General features: G+C 43.4%; 2 protein-coding genes across 2 annotated transcripts; both read right to left on the bottom strand.

The window, feature by feature from the left end:
- Positions 1-346: 346 nt before the first annotated feature.
- LOC136495320 (uncharacterized) lies at positions 347-7,611 on the bottom strand. The gene is made up of 6 exons (XM_066491282.1): positions 7,143-7,611; positions 6,919-7,026; positions 1,727-1,894; positions 1,473-1,644; positions 746-819; positions 347-621 (listed from the first exon to the last, which is right to left on the bottom strand). Exons 1-6 carry the CDS (start codon positions 7,479-7,481, stop codon positions 532-534), a joined length of 951 nt encoding a protein of 316 aa, XP_066347379.1. The 5' UTR covers positions 7,482-7,611; the 3' UTR covers positions 347-531.
- Positions 7,612-9,151: 1,540 nt separating this feature from the next.
- On the bottom strand, positions 9,152-14,976 carry LOC136542325 (3beta-hydroxysteroid-dehydrogenase/decarboxylase-like). The gene is made up of 13 exons (XM_066534709.1): positions 14,529-14,976; positions 13,778-13,867; positions 13,454-13,587; positions 13,195-13,365; positions 12,818-12,940; positions 12,636-12,715; positions 11,899-12,097; positions 11,672-11,768; positions 11,389-11,563; positions 11,097-11,253; positions 9,681-9,747; positions 9,462-9,594; positions 9,152-9,341 (listed from the first exon to the last, which is right to left on the bottom strand). Exons 1-13 carry the CDS (start codon positions 14,767-14,769, stop codon positions 9,332-9,334), a joined length of 1,677 nt encoding a protein of 558 aa, XP_066390806.1. The 5' UTR covers positions 14,770-14,976; the 3' UTR covers positions 9,152-9,331.
- Between the last annotated feature and the right edge of the window lie 992 nt (positions 14,977-15,968).

Raw genomic sequence — 15,968 nt, 5'->3', positions numbered from 1 at the left:
AAGAAATTGCAACAGGAAGCAAGAAATAATCATCGAAATTCACAGTGCATCCCTCTTGCGCCGAACATGGCGTCGAGCGTCGTACCTCGCTCGCTCGCTAGTCTGCCAGCGGCGGGCAGTTGTCGTCAAACTCCGGCGCCAATGGCACCGGAGCTCCCCGCCGAAGGCTGCCCGCGTCTAACAGTGCCTTCACCTCCGCAGCGTCCGACAACTCCCAATGGCCATTTTCTTGAACAAGCAAAAGAGCTGCTGGCTCTCGCTGGAGTGCTTGGCGTTGATGTCGCTCATCAGCGTCAGAGCCAGCACATGCAACTGCGCGATCTGACAGCACCCATTTGAAAAACCATGCAGCTCAACATCACCACCAAACACATCTTCACTTTCTACCCTAACGTGATGCATCTCAACCACATCACCATTTGCTTTATTATAAACATACGCCAGTTGGTGAACGGGAAAATGTGCTTTATCCTACGCAGCTTGCAAAAGACAGACTTGGTTCATCCACTACGTGTTTGGGAAAGAAAAAGTTCATCCACTACGTTTCTGGAAGACCCTGTTGAGAACACCCTGCACGGTGCCGCCCATGCCTGCTCCCACGGCTTCAGCCAGGTATGCGGCCTGAGGAAAAATGGTTTCAGTTAAACAGGTTAAATACTGTACTTGGTACAAAGACTAAGGACACGTAACATGGTGAAACAGCTCATGAATGTGATGATGCAATTTGAGCTCACAATATGCTTACCTCTTGGAATGTTTTCTGAAGATCAAGAGCATCCTTTATTCTGCGGTTCACAAACGTCCAAGTATCGCGGAACTCTGCCAAGTGCCAGAAGTGGGAACGATACATTAACATGTAAACGCTAGTATACAATCATATAAACAGCAGTACATCTTGACAGTCTAGAATCTCATAATACTTTGAATTGATATTTTTTTACTGTAGTAGGATATGGTCAAACAAACACCAAAGAAGACAAGAAACCATCAGCCTGTTCGGCAGCCTGCAGCCTCCTGTATCTGGCTTGGCTTATCAGCCAGCCAACAGTGTTTTCCTCTCACACCAAACCAGCCAGCAGTACTTTCAGCCGATGGCTTATAAACCAATCCAGCCGAAACGAACAGGCTAAATATTATTAATTGCATCTTGTGCTTTTTCAAGACTGAACTAGCAAAAGATCTGTATTTCAGTTTAGGACTGCTTTTCTTCCGTGCTTTAGTTGTATAATAACAAAAACAACAAAGGAACAGCGCAAAAAGTGAGGCGGCAAAAGCAACAAATAAACAGTGGAAAAGCGGCAGCGTCCAGTGCGCGATCTGCGTTCTGAACCACTTTCAGTTCAACTAGTTTACCAGAAACACTTTCATTTCAACCCTTGCTGTCAAGTTGTTGCAGAGGTAAAATTACTGAAGTCAATTTTAGAATGAAACAAGAATTGGAAACCAACATAGAGCTATTGAGAAGTGCAAACCTGGAGAATTGTCTGTCAAAATATACACCTCTGAGGTTGAGTAGATACCACCAAGCACTGTACGTTTGACATACCAATCAATATCTGATCCAGAATCTCCAGCAGCATGCCATATCTCATCGACCAGGACAGCTCGCTGCTTCAAGCTTGTTGAGACATTTGCTGGTTGAGACTGGCAAACAGGATATAGCTGCTATTAGAACCATGCAACTGAACTAAACTCCAAGCCCCAAACAAAGAAGACTATGGCACACCTGGATACTCAGTGCTTGAGGCCACTTAGATATATAAGGTGCCTGCATTTCCAGCCTCATCCGAACAAGTTTTGAGAGTCTCTCACTCAGTATCAAGTTCTTCAACTGCTCTCCTTCTCCAGCATCAATTCGATCCATCAGTTGTTGGAGGCAGTCATCCATGAAAAACTACATAAAAATACAAGACTATAATCAATAATGGGCACATTTAAACAGAGAAAATCACAAGTACTGCTATGAACCTTAGTTCATATCGGGGATAGGGAGGATAACCATTGCCAAGAGGAAGGCTGGGCAAAGTCGGCGTGGAGGGAGACTAGTATATTTGGGGGTAACTGGATTGTTTGTTGTTCATTGCTTGATTCATCTCAACGAGTACCAGATACATATAGGAGGCTGGCTCCTAGATTCTAGCACCGTGCCTTAACTTCTAATCTCTCAACCAACTCTTAAACACTATTGATTACAGCCGCATGTGCCTCCTTGGGCTCTTGCACGCCCTTGGGAGCTCCCCTGGCGGCATCTCGTGCTCTGGGCCGGCGGCTATACTGCCGCCCCCACATGACAAGTACCGTCAGACTTTCGAGGATGTTTCTAATAAATTTTTCCCAAGGACAGCAGTGATTTGTTTTATTCGCTCAATGGTGTAAAAAGAGTTTGATCTGGTTCTGCAATGTTATTGATTCTTGTGAACTTTGGGATATCCAATTATTTATGAAGATTTTAGCCCATCTCTACAGTCATATCAGGCATCTTACATTCGTTCCCTGATATCCATGGTAGAGGTCAAGTGATTTTACATAATCTTGGGAAGATGCATTAAACATTTATAAGAATGGTCGAACAACATCGGTTCCGACTGAATACTCTCTAGTCTGTTGTCATGGTAGGGAATAGTTATTTTTTTCCCCGAAAACGCAGGTAGGGAATAGTTATAGGCGCAAGAATAGGGGCTAGATGGCAAGGAGAGGCCTAAGAGATCATGCAGCTCAGGAATTAAGCGCAGGAACATGCATGGAGATCATGCAGGCGCCTGATTTAGCAATAAGGAAGAAGTCAATTAGCAAATGAGAGGCTAGGAGAGTTTGTAATCTCTTTATAATCAGTCGTGATCAATGAATGAATCAAGCAATTGCAGCCAACTCTAGTTCTCATCTTCTTTCTCTGTTATCCCCTCCCTTGCTGTTATCTCTACCACCGTCACCACGGGCAGGAAGCCGGCGTCCGGCAACCTCTCACACCTACCCCATCCGATCACTGCCTAACAGAGAAAGGAGATGAGATAACAGAGAAAAAGATGATAACTAGAGTAGGCTACAATTGCTTTTTTCAAACTAGTCGACACCATGTGGCTTTGCTTGGGTGGAGGTGTTTGCAAATTGCGCTCTACTACTGTGTTCCTAGATTCATTGCACGATCTATTTGGTGATCGAGGATCAGCATTTTCATCTGGACCCGCAGCAAGTTTTTTAGATGGTGTAGCAGGCAAACCCTAAACATGAATATTCTGCCTTGCGACTAAGTCATCAAGAGATGGTATTGGTTCAGCCAAAAGACCAAGGCATTTTATTTCTGAAGCAACACATGGCCTGGCAACAATCAATGAGTTATATAATGATGAACCTTTCTCCCATACCATGCTTTCCAAAAGTTGTTCTTCTAAGGAATTTAGGTGCCTTTTCAATTCTCTTGGGAGGGTCTCTTCATGTCTCACAAAGTTCTCAATTATTTTGCTCAAATCAAATGCGGTTAGACCAGTACTCTCAAGAATAGAAGGAAACATCATGATGCCTGTCTTATGTGTCGCCAATATTAGCTCCTGTGAACATGCGCCAGTCTGAAATCCCTTGATGACCGAGGTAAGCTCGCTGATGCCGGAGGTGACCGTCTTGAAGCCCTCCTGGGCTTCCTTGTGCAGGGTGTCTTCCTGAGCCCTTGATCTCGTCGGTGTTAGCGGAAACCATGGCAGGATCGGAGGCTCTAGATACCAAGTTGTACTAAAAGGTATTAGAGGCAACCTACAGAGCTGAATTACAAAACAGCAATATAAATAATCTTACTCCATTGGTGTCAAATGAGCATTTTCACCGATGTTTGACATTTGACAGCAATGGACTAAGATTATTTACATTGCTGTTTTGTAATTCAACTCCGCAGATTGCCTCTAATACCGTATAGTACAACTTGGTATCTAGAGCCTCCGATCCTGCCATGGGTTCCGCCAACACCGACGAGATCAAGCAGCTCCTAGCGGCTCAGGAAGACACCCTGCAAGGAAGCCCAGGAGGGCTTCAAGACGGTCACCTCTGGCATAGCAAGCTTACCTCGGTCATCAAGGGATTTCAGACTGGCATGTTCATAGGAGCTAATATTGGCGACACATAAGACAAGCATCATGATGTTTCCTACTGTTCTTGAGAGTACTGGTCTAACCGCATTTGATTTGAGCAAAATAATTGAGAACTTTGTGAGACATGAAGAGACCCTCCCAAGAGAATTGAAAAGGCACATAAATTCCTTAGAAGAACAGCTTTTGGAAAGCATGGTATGGGAGAAAGGTTCATCATTATACTCACTGATTGTTGCCAGGCCATGTGTTGCTTCAGAAATAAAATGCCTTGGTCTTTTGGCTGAACCAATGACATCTCTTGATGACTTAGTCGCAAGGCAGAATATACATAACAACAGTGCCTAAATCAGTGTGGAATGCATTGCCAACAAATAAAGCAGAAAGCGCATTGTCATGTTTTTTTTTCTCTGTGTATCTTTGTATTATAGGGAAAAGAAATGGCCCATACAAGCACCCCTCTTACTAGGAGGGGTGGGTTACAACAATGACTAAAACTTTTTTTTGGAGCACACTGTCATGACTGGCTAGGACCAAGGCATTGTCATGACTCACAGCAAGTGTGAGCACACTGTAGCTGACATGGAATGATTGAAGCCAACACAGGTGGTAGTAGCATCTGGGCACTCCAGTGACATATGTTTGTTCAATATGATGATCGTTACAGCAAAGTGGACCTTGACAAATGGAAGCAGAGATAGTTGTCTAGGAAGAACTACAGAGACATCCTAGGCCATAATTGTCCTGTACTCCTGCTTGCTATAGTTAAGCAGGGCAGGGTATCAGAGCACGGGGTACTCAAACTGACTAATTTTTTTTTAGGAAAAAACTTTTTTCTATTTTCTAGTTTCCCATCAGGTGCACCAAGGAAGGAACAAGCACACAACTGGCAACTAAACACCATCTTTTTATCAGTTAGTTTCTCAAGTTTCATAACATGAACCCATCAGTAAAACATCTGAGCAATCTTCGAACCCTTTTTTTCATGTGTCAACCACTTATTGAACAGGCTACATAGCTAGCATGTACTTTTATTTTTTCTATTGAAGTGTATGTATGCAAATAAAATGTCTTAGTTAGTTGAAGGAAGTGCACTATTTGATATGTAAATGGTTCTAGAAGTAACATGGTAGATAACATTGGAACATGGAAGAAGTCATGCCCACTAACAGCATATATGTCAAAGTGACCACTGAGTATTGAATAATAGGGTTCACTGATCATGAGCTACCATGCAGAAGTAGTTTCCCAAATGTTGCAATGACAAGAAAAACTAGAAACCATATAGTTTTCAAAAAGATCAGTCAGTTTGCCAAAATCCAACCACAATACCACATTATAAAAAGAATAAAGCAAGAAAGTCAAATTAGTGTTGGATGCTCAATTTTTCAAAAGTCTTTCATGGTTCCAACTTCCAAGCAAACAAAGGATATCTAAGCTGGCCTACTCACAATCTAAGGAAATGCACAAACATTTCAGATATAGCAAGGAAACATCTTGTATTCAAGATACCAAGGAGACAGAAAATAGATAAGTTGTATGCCATAATTCCATATGTTAATTTACATATAAATGCAGGCAAAAAAAAGTCACACTCAAACCTAAGTAACTACTTGTATAAGCAATTGGGCTTGATGCAGGTATGCTGCCCAATAATACTTATAAAACATTTCACTATCTTTAGCAAATGGAAAGACATATGAATTATTAAGACAATGCGGTTAAAGAAAATAAGCATCAGCCTATAGCCCACAAGCTTTGGTGAGATCCATCACATATATTCCTTTTGAGGCGACAGGATATCTAGATAAATAGTTGCCCATACGGATGGAGATCTTTAAACTTAATGTTGCAGATCAAGTAAACGTTGGGTGCTGGAGGGCAACACAGGGCTAGACTTTGTGGAGCAAGTTTGAATGTTAACGCAGCAGATTATCACATAACTGTGCAATGAATCCATGGTTTCAACAGATGGACAAAATCTAGCATTTCATACACTTCTAACAAAAAAAGAAAAAAAATGCCCAACTAGGACAGTCACGACTTATGCTTTCATTAATAACAAAATAAATAGAATCCACCATCTGGCCAAACTAGGAATACGACCATACCAAGTTGGCTAAATTCAATACAAGCCATGTCAGATAAGCATTACTGCATTAGCCATTAGTTATGACTTATGAGTATCTGTCGCTGATTCCAAGCACTGGGACTGCAGAGGGATTCTGTCGCTGATTCCAAGCACTGGGACTACAGAGACAACAACAACAAAGCCTTTTAGTCCCAAGCAAGTTGGGGTAGCCTAGAGTTGAAACCCAACATGAGCCCCTAGTCATACAGAGGTTTTTTTTTTGTGAACTAAAGCACTCCCTCTGTTCCAAAATGGATGTTGTCTAGGACATAATACGATCTCAAATGCTCACATTAACAATTGTTCTTTATTTATGCTGTAAAATAATAAACATATAAGCATATGTTTCAAAGTGACGTTTATCTAGGAACCGTGGGGGTGATACTCTTTCCTGGATTGTTACTAGCCTTGACGCAGGTGCAGAAAATGAAAGCACAGAGCACAGGACAAGCGTGGGAGCATGTATATTTGAGGCGGGTCATTCATCAGATGAGTGCACACAACAATAATCATTACCGCCAGTAATGAGAATGGTCGTATTAGCTTCCAACGCGAGGAATCCATACCTTAAGTGAAACATGCATCATCTTTATATCTGCACTGCGATGTAACATGGCTAAAAATTCTTTCCTTTTTCTTAGGGAGATTAGTTTGGCCACCTCACAGAATCGGAAAGCTCACAACGCAAATCATCCGATTGAGAAGCAGTGATACCTCGACAAGGGCGGCCTCCTTCCTTGGGAATGCACCCACGATGGCAGGGGAAACGCCAACGTCCCTCGCCCCCGCGACCATGGCCGACTCGCTCCACCCCATGCGCGGCTACAGCGTACAGAGCCATACAGGAAGAGTAAAAATCTCTTTCATATATGCTAAATTAAATACTAAAACACGCAAAAATGGAAGTAGATTTGGAGGAGTGGGGTTCGAATCGCAACCACGTGGAGCAGCGACGCGCGGAGGACCTTCTCCTGCTGCTCCTCGTAGCCCGCACCACCCTGGCGCCGCGCTCCCGCCGCGGCTCCCGGCGACGACCTGTGGGCGCCTCCGGCGCCAGCGGTGGTGGAGGAAGACGAGGTACCCGCGCCCTCCGACGTGGGCGGCTCGACGACGGGCTCCAGCGGCGACGACGGGAGCGGCGGAGGCGGCCCCGCGTCGGCGGAGAAACGGCGGGGAGCCATCGCTGCGGGGGCGGGCCCGGGGCCGGGGGCGGAGGGGAGACGGCGCACCGCGGCGGCGCGGGAGAGGAGGCGGCGCGCGGCGAGGGAGGAGGCCATTGTGGTGGGGCAGGGAGGTGCTCGGCGGCGCCTCGGTTCGGTTCGGAGATCGGACTTGGGAGCGTGACTGACGGGTGTGAGGAGGGGAGGGATGGGGCGGACGGACGGTGGTGATTGGTCTGGTCGCCGATGAAGAGAGGCAGCCTGCGCGGCCCCGGGGCATTTCGTGGCGCTCCCTCGCAAGCCACGTATCGTGCGGCTCGGGCAACACGTGGATCGCTCTGAGCGTACGGCGAAATCACCAGGCACCAGCAGCAGCGCGCTTCGGTCACGCGCGTGCTCGGCTGGTCGGTGAATTTGCAGAGTCAGGGACTGTTTGTGTTTGGTACTATGATTAATTCTAGAGTCTGGCCACTGGACAACCATATTTTATGTAATTTTAACACATAATTTTTTTAACCATAAGATTAAGATCCAACAGCTTACACATTTTTTCCACCTCTAACCTTCTTCTACCTTCAAACAATCACAAGATCACAGATCCACAAATCATAGATCACATATCACAGAAAATAATATTTTTCTATGGAAGGACAAATTACAAGCGGTTGGTTTCATTGCCCGCCGTTCGTCATGGGTCGTCGCGTCGCACTGCTGGTGCCGCACTGCTGTGCAGAAAGCGCACAGCTGGTGTCGCGTCGCACTGCTGGTGCTGCGCTGCCGCGTGCTCTCGCCGTGTGTTTTTTTGCTAAAAAAATTCATGTGTTTTTTTTTACTAAAACACACGTGTGTTGTATAGCATTTCTGTTAATTTTAAGTAAGATCCGCTATAGGTTTCCTGTGTTCTCAAATAGAATCAATGCCGAGTTCTTAATAAACCTGATAAATGTACATCTTGCTTGTCCATCATTCAGTGGCTCCAAATCCCATGTTACATGCCTCTGTTCTTTAGAGGATGATTTAGCGAACTTTCCTTACCGTCAGCGGATGATCCATGATACTGTGTGGCCATGCCTAGACCTATACAACCTTTTATCTATTCTATTACCATATGATTGGGTGAGCTCTTCTTCTCCTCGGTGAATGATTCGATGATTCTGTGCACAGAGTTTTCTATTTACTGTCAGCTCTCTAGACCCTACTGGATTCCATGATAGTTTTGTATTCAAAGTGTCTATAAGATGAAATTGTTTCTGTGGTTTGCTCTATGGACTTCGCACCACTTCATCCCTAGGATTTAAATAAACATGTTTAATACATCTTGACATATATGTTAATCTTATTGATTCTGTTGCCATCTCAATCAGGCATTAAACCATATTGCCGTCTTAATCGCCGCTCAAGTGCTGGCGCAGGGGGAGTGGAGCTCGAGCCATAAGACCGGGGCAACAGGATCCAAGAAAATGACTAGGAGGTGGCATCGACCAAAGTGGACTCCTCTCACTATTCATGAAGCTACCCTATATCACCTTATCTATATTGGATCTCAGATAGTATGAACCAACCCTACCAAACAGGTTCTAAGTTCATGAGCATCTAAAAAAACGGTGAATTCATGCCACGTTACTGTACCCCCACGTAATCAGCCTATCTAAATGTGCAACAAATAGCCTGTGGCATGACACTTAAGCAAAAAAGCTGACGTTTCAGACAACTGCAAGTCCAAAATCTTGTCTGAAATGTCATCTTTTGCTGACCGGGGGCTACTATCAGACATAACTTTTGCAACAAATACTTATTCAAGAATGTACCCATCCATCCGGGGAACTTATTGCAAGATGCATTCAGCATTCATATGTCTAACAATATATATGGGAAGACCTCTCCGAGGGGAAAGGAAAAAATTTACAGTTTCATATTGTATATCAGCTACCTAGATGAAAAGAGTCCAAAAACTTGCATATGGGCAGCTAGGCAATTCTACAACATCATCAAAAGAATACAGAAAAAAAATTAGGTCAACCAAAACCAGAAAAAGCTGGAGCTGAAGATAGCATTACTAAACAAAGCAACTGGCCGTCTGCAAGATCCGCCACCTACGTTTGTTTCTGGTTAGACGATTTCTTGGCAGAACCAATGTTCAGAAGAATGGTGCACGCGTGGCCCACCATACTGTCGATGCTGTCCTCCCATTTCTCATATGCTTTGAAGGCTGTGAAAACCAGAGCAGTACCTGTCGTTGACATGAATTTCTCACACCATCAGTCATGTGTTCATGCTGCTTATATTGCGGAGAGAAGAGTGACAGTTTTTCATTACCTAGTTTAAATGCAGCCTGAGAAGACATGGAACTAAGTATGCTGACAACCAGCAGAGAGAGTGAAACCTGGCAAAAACAAAGGACAATGATATTTTAACATAAAAAGTACACGAACAATCACTATGCTTCACACGGCATTTGGAAATTGACCTGGGAAGCATGTAACAAAAATTCTAATCTAATGAAAGTATCAGACATTTTCTTAATAAGACAAGTTATGGAGCGGTATAGGGAGAAGAAGAAGGACCTACACATGGTTTTTATTGACTTGGAGAAGGCTTATGATAAAGTACCAAGGAATGTTATGTGGTGGGCTTTGGACAAACATAAAGTCCCAACGAAGTACGTTGGGCTCATTAAGGACATGTACAGCAATGTTGTGACTAGAGTACGAACAAGTGATGGAGATACGGATGACTTCCCGATTAGGATAGGACTACATCAAGGGTCAGCTTTGAGCCCTTATTTGTTTGCTTTAGTGATGGATGAGGTCACAAGGGACATACAAGGGGACATCCCTTGGTGTATGCTTTTCGCGGACGATGTAGTGCTAGTTGATGAAAGCCGGACAGGAGTGAATCAGAAACTGGAGTTATGGCGGGAGACTTTGGAGTCCAAAGGTTTTAGACTTAGTAGAACTAAAACTGAGTACATGAGATGTGACTTCGGCACTACTACTCGGGAGGAGGAAGATGTTAGTTTGGAAGGTCAAGTAGTGCCTAGGAAGGATACCTTTCGATATTTAGGATCAATGCTACAGAAGGACGGGAATATTGATGAAGATGTTAGCCATAGAATCAAAGCAGGGTGGATGAAGTGGCGGCAAGCGTCTGGCGTCCTATGTGACAAAAGGGTACCACAGAAGCTAAAAGGCAAGTTTTATAGGACGGCGATTAGACCTGCTATGTTGTATGGTGCAGAATGTTGGCCTACGAAAAGACGACATATTCAACAGCTAAGTGTCGCGGAAATGCGTATGTTGCGTTGGATTTGCGGTCATACAAGAAGGGATCGGGTTCGGAACGATGATATACGTGAGAGATTAGGGGTAGCGCCAATTGAAGAAAAGCTTGTCCAACACCAATTGAGATGGTTTGGACATGTGCAACGGAGACCTCCAGATGCACCGGTGCGTAGTGGAATCCTAAGTCAGGATAGTAACGTGAAGAGAGGCAGAGGAAGACCGAAGTTGACTTGGGTAGAGGCAATAAAAGGAGACTTGAAAGGATGGAATATACCCAAAGACTTAGCCTTAGATAGGAGTGCTTGGAAGACAGCTATTCACGTGCCTGAACCTTGATTGCTTCTGTTGGGTTTCAACTCTAGCCTACCCCAACTTGTTTGGGACTTAAAGGCTTTGTTGTTGTTGTTGTTGTTGTAATGAAAGTATCAGACAGAAGCAGAGCTTAACATGCCTTGAGAAACAATAGCCAATCATTTCCTCTGCAAAGAGATCTTAGCGAACTGACTAAAGAGTTCCAACACGATGTAATGGAGTGAGCAATATGATGAGCCTGTGCCTGTGTGATGTGAAAATTAGAGGCCTCAAGTTTCTCAACCTTGTGACCAAACCTGCAAAAGTATTATCAAATATGGTAAATTAGAACACTCAACAAAATGCAATGATGGAAAAAAGATCAAAGAAGCAGTTAACCATTTGATAGCAGGTAAATTCAACAAATGAAAAGGGATATTAAAGGACTGTACACATTTGATGGCAGCATGCCATGAATGAATAAGAACAGAGCAGTCAGTGACAAAAGCTTTGCCATCGCTGTGATGAAGGTGTAACCACATGTAAATAAATGGTAGTAGATAACAGTCAACAGTAGAAGCACTGTCACAGTTTGCTTCGCATCTTCCCAAAGTACTGTTTTTGCAACTGCATATTAATCGATAAATTGGTAAGCATTTCAAATGTGGAAGTACAAAAGTACTATGAATATACAGGGTGTGTATGGGGCACAAGGGAAAAGGCATAGATTCATACGATTTCCATTCCCAAGGAAAATTGAAGCCTTTGATATACTCCTCTGATTCTGAGCTTGTAGATGGGGATACGACTCTACTGTTCTCTTCAGTCCATCCTTAATTTAAAATAGGCCATCAATTACTTATTACAAAGTAGTATCAAAATAATTGATCCAACCCCATCAAACACAAAAAACATCATGTCAAGAAAGATCACTAATGAAATTAAAGGATATAAATAAGAACCTTAAGAGACACAAGAGGTTCATAACCAAGCTGCTCCTTTGCTCTTGAGCAGCTGAATGTCCTGTTACATGAGAGCAGCCTGATCCTTGAAGGGGTCAGCTGAGGAACTTTCATTCCATACTTAGCAAATTTCTGGTAAGTCCATTCTACAACATGAGCCACTGGCATCATAACAGAGACTGGTATTTTTATTGAAGGCCTGTAATGAAGTTCAAACACATTAGTACACTGGTTTCTGCCCTGCTCTCATTCTTTTCAGCTGTACCATGTAGGTTAATGCGTAACATGGAAGGGCACAGTAAAGTTAAGTGCAGAAGGTAAACATCTGATATCAGAAACAGCTAAACTGACTTCAGTAGCATATGTAATCATGAGACCAAGCAATCTATACATGAGCTTAGAGAATGGCTAAAAATGATTTATCTCTCCATATCTCAATAAATAAATAAATTCTCAGAGTTTGGAAATAATGCCCTGTTTTAAATAGGGAAGAAAGGAAAGAAAATCATCTTGACACAGTCAAAAGTTAGTAGTCAATTAAGCTTAATGTGAAACTCAAATAAATATTACAAATAATCCAAACCTACAGGAGGAATTCAGTGAACATGAGATAATACTTCATGACCTTTCTAGTTATGTGGAAAGTTATTTGTCATAGATTTGGCTGGTAAGTGGTAACAAATGTCTAAGTATACATACATCATCCTACATATAAGGTCATTGTGAAACATGAATACCTTTCATATCCAAGACCTTCTAAAATCAATGACATGAACTCCCAGAATTTTATAGGCTCCATATTTGTTATGAAATAGGTCTAGAAAAGCAATATCAAATAGGATTAGTGAATCTTGAAAGTAAGATGCTGAGAAAAAGATCCAAAGTTCCCCAGCAGTTTATATGTAAGTGAAATTCATACTTTGCCAGCGGCTATCTTTGCACCATCTTCAGATGATAGAGTTTTCTCTGCACAAACATGGCCATATGCCACATTTTCCACATAGGTGAAATCATAGTAGTTGTTCCCATCACCAATAATGTACTGCATAGGAAGCCGATAATGTTTTTTCAGGAAGTATTAAAATGAAAAACAGTTTCATATGAAGCTTTTCTAAAATATAAAGGGCTAAAAATGTAGCTCACCAATATATTAATTTTTTTCTCAAATATGATTTCAGCAACCAATTAAAACAAATGGTACTCTGAATCTATATATGAGAGTTGTCAATATGCACATGTGATCATCAACATTTACTAAACTAGCATACTTAAGTCCATATATGTAGCTATTCTTACTTTGGACTTCCCTGCCCTTGCAGCAGCAACCAAAGATGGAACCATTAGCTTATCACCGGGGCCAAAAATGCTACTTGGGCGTATACAGCATGTAAGAAGCCCTTCCCTACCATTAGCCCTCATCACAAGTCTTTCTGCATCTGCTTTCGTTTCTGAATATGAATCATTAAACTGGAGTAAGAAAACATCGTGTCAGAAAAGATAGAAAAAAACGCAAGCCATTGACAAATCAAAAGAATGGAATGTGTACGAAACAGACCTTATCAGGGTAAGGCATTGATTCATCTGCATTAAAAATTCCATGAACTCCATCAAATACGACACTTGGTGAACTAGTGTAGATGAGTCTCTTCACCTTGCAACGGATACAAGCATCAATAACATTCTTTGTTCCTGTGCAACGTCACATACAAATAATTGCAATAAACAAGGTTTACTTGTTAATTATTACTGATATAGTGATATATAATGGCAATAAGAAAAACATGGTCAATTTGGTGTCATCTCATAAACAAAACTAAGCGTTGTCAGTAATTATGAAGTAGGAACCAAAGCTGGCTACACACAAGTTAGCAGTACCAACCCTCGACGTTGACTGCATAATGAAGGTGGAAGTTGTTGATGGATGAATCTGGAGCAGCCATATGGAAAACTACTTCTGCCCCTTCAAAAGCTGCAGAAAAAAAAAACACACGCAATGGAATAAGCACAAAGACCTATCTATTTCATATTATATTAGAACCAACTCATATAGTTAAGACTTATAGACTAGCATCGGGATAAAGTTGAGTGATTTCATAATGTTGAAAAAGATTGACAATCTTGAGAACTGCGGAGACAATTGCAACTAACATGGAGAGCTCTGAAAGTAAAACAATTGAACAAAAAAGGTTAACTCCATCACATATGTACTTATGTCAAGTTTCAAAAGTTGGGGAGGCCATATATCATTGAAAAGTAATTATACATTTATAACATTTAACTTGCTGGTATGGTTCAACATCATACTGAGCCAGTTCAAAAGTTCCCCTTATTAGTAGTAGATATGTTCAATTAGACAATTGTATGACAGAGAAACAATTTAATACGTTTTTCATATCAGTATATGACGTCAAATTATATCCTATAGGCTGAGGAGGATTAATGGCAATGATTAAGAAACTTCAAATCCTTAGCTGAAATATCAGAAACTGAATCTTGGTTTTCTCCAATAGAAGGGATCTTCGAATCCCACACCCACACGAAACGAAAGGGTACCGCTGCCGCATCGCTTTCAGATCCTACCCTGGCTAACAACCTGGGAAGGAAGAAAAAAAAAATGGGAGACCACACACCTCTGGCGATCTGGGCCTTGTCGCGGAGGTCGGCGGAGGCGTAGACAGCCTGGCCTTCGCGGAGAGCAGCACCCAGGAAACCCTCTTCTTCTTTGCGGTCGAGCGTGATGGCGGGGGCCAGGTCGGCCACGCGCACCCGCCACTCGCCGGAGCGGAGCAGCATCTTCACCAGATGCCTCGCGGCGAACCCGCGGCCGCCAGTCACCACGCACCACCTCCCATCGCCTCCAGCCGCCTCCATCTCCCTTCCCGGCGTCGCCGTCGCTCGAATTCGAGGCGGATACAACGAGGCAGACACACCGCTGCGCGGCTATGCCGAGTGCCCGAGTCCGGGGCTGTCCCGTCTGGCCTCTGCCCGCGATCCGATCTGTGGCTTGCTACTGGCTTTTTCGGCGTCCGAGCCTGTCGCTCCAGTGGGTCCGATTTGTCAGTGGTTGGTTCATATTTCTCCCCCGTTTGCGAAGAAGCCAACCGTGATGGATCTGAAGCATTTCAGCATTGTTATAGGGCAAGTAGTGTTGTCACGTGGTGGCACGTAATACACAGCATATATAATGGTTGTTTTTTAAGTTATCTTATAATAATACATAATTCATTAATTTATGTATAGAATAAAAATAAATAGAATAAAAATTAACTTGTGAGTTGCATGACAACACCAACTCATACATCATAGTCCTAAATCTTAGCTGATAAGGTGGTTGTTTCGCAAAACAATTGCCTCTTTCTCTCTCACCTTTCTCTTTTCTCCAATCCTCCACGTAGTAAAAATCCTACGTGGTATTGCATGAGACGGCGTATGAGACCGTTGGCGTGTAGCAATGTACTTGCCCATAGTGTGATACATATATTTTCTAAGTTTTGCTCCGTAGACAGCTTTATTAGTGGAGCTGAACCTGTTTTGAGGGCTAAACTTTTTAATTCTTTTATTTATTTATTTCCCTTTATCCTCTTATTCATCCATCCACCGTCCATTGTCTCACTCACCTGATCACATCTGTTTCATCTCCTGGTTCATCTCGTTCCTGCCTTCATCGGTGACTCCAACTCTGCCCCGCCCCGCTACCTTAGTTTGGCCTCGGGCCATGCCCCCCGCGACTCTACCCCACGCACGACTCCACTCCCACGCCATGCCTGTCCTGGTGTGCGTTATGCTCTGTGTTGGCCAAGGTTTGGCCTTTGGGCTCCTTAGGTGGAGTCCCCACGATAGCCATGGTGCGTATATGCTAGCGAACAGAGGAAGGTCGGAGTGGCTCACCAGGGGCTCGAGGGGGAGAGGCTAGTGGTGTGGTAACGAGGTGGGGCAGTGGCGAGGTGAGGCCATGTAGTGCCGAGCCGCAACATCGCTGGAGTCAATCGGGGCGGTGTCCTCGGCTCCAGCAGGGCTGCTCTCCTCTTCTCCTTGCTTCCTTCGGGGCTTCGGCGTGTGAGGGTGGTGTG

Source organism: Miscanthus floridulus, chromosome 1 (genome assembly GCF_019320115.1).
Source record: "Miscanthus floridulus cultivar M001 chromosome 1, ASM1932011v1, whole genome shotgun sequence".
Classification (NCBI taxonomy): domain Eukaryota; kingdom Viridiplantae; phylum Streptophyta; class Magnoliopsida; order Poales; family Poaceae; genus Miscanthus; species Miscanthus floridulus.
This window is presented reverse-complemented; position numbering and strand designations above follow the sequence as displayed.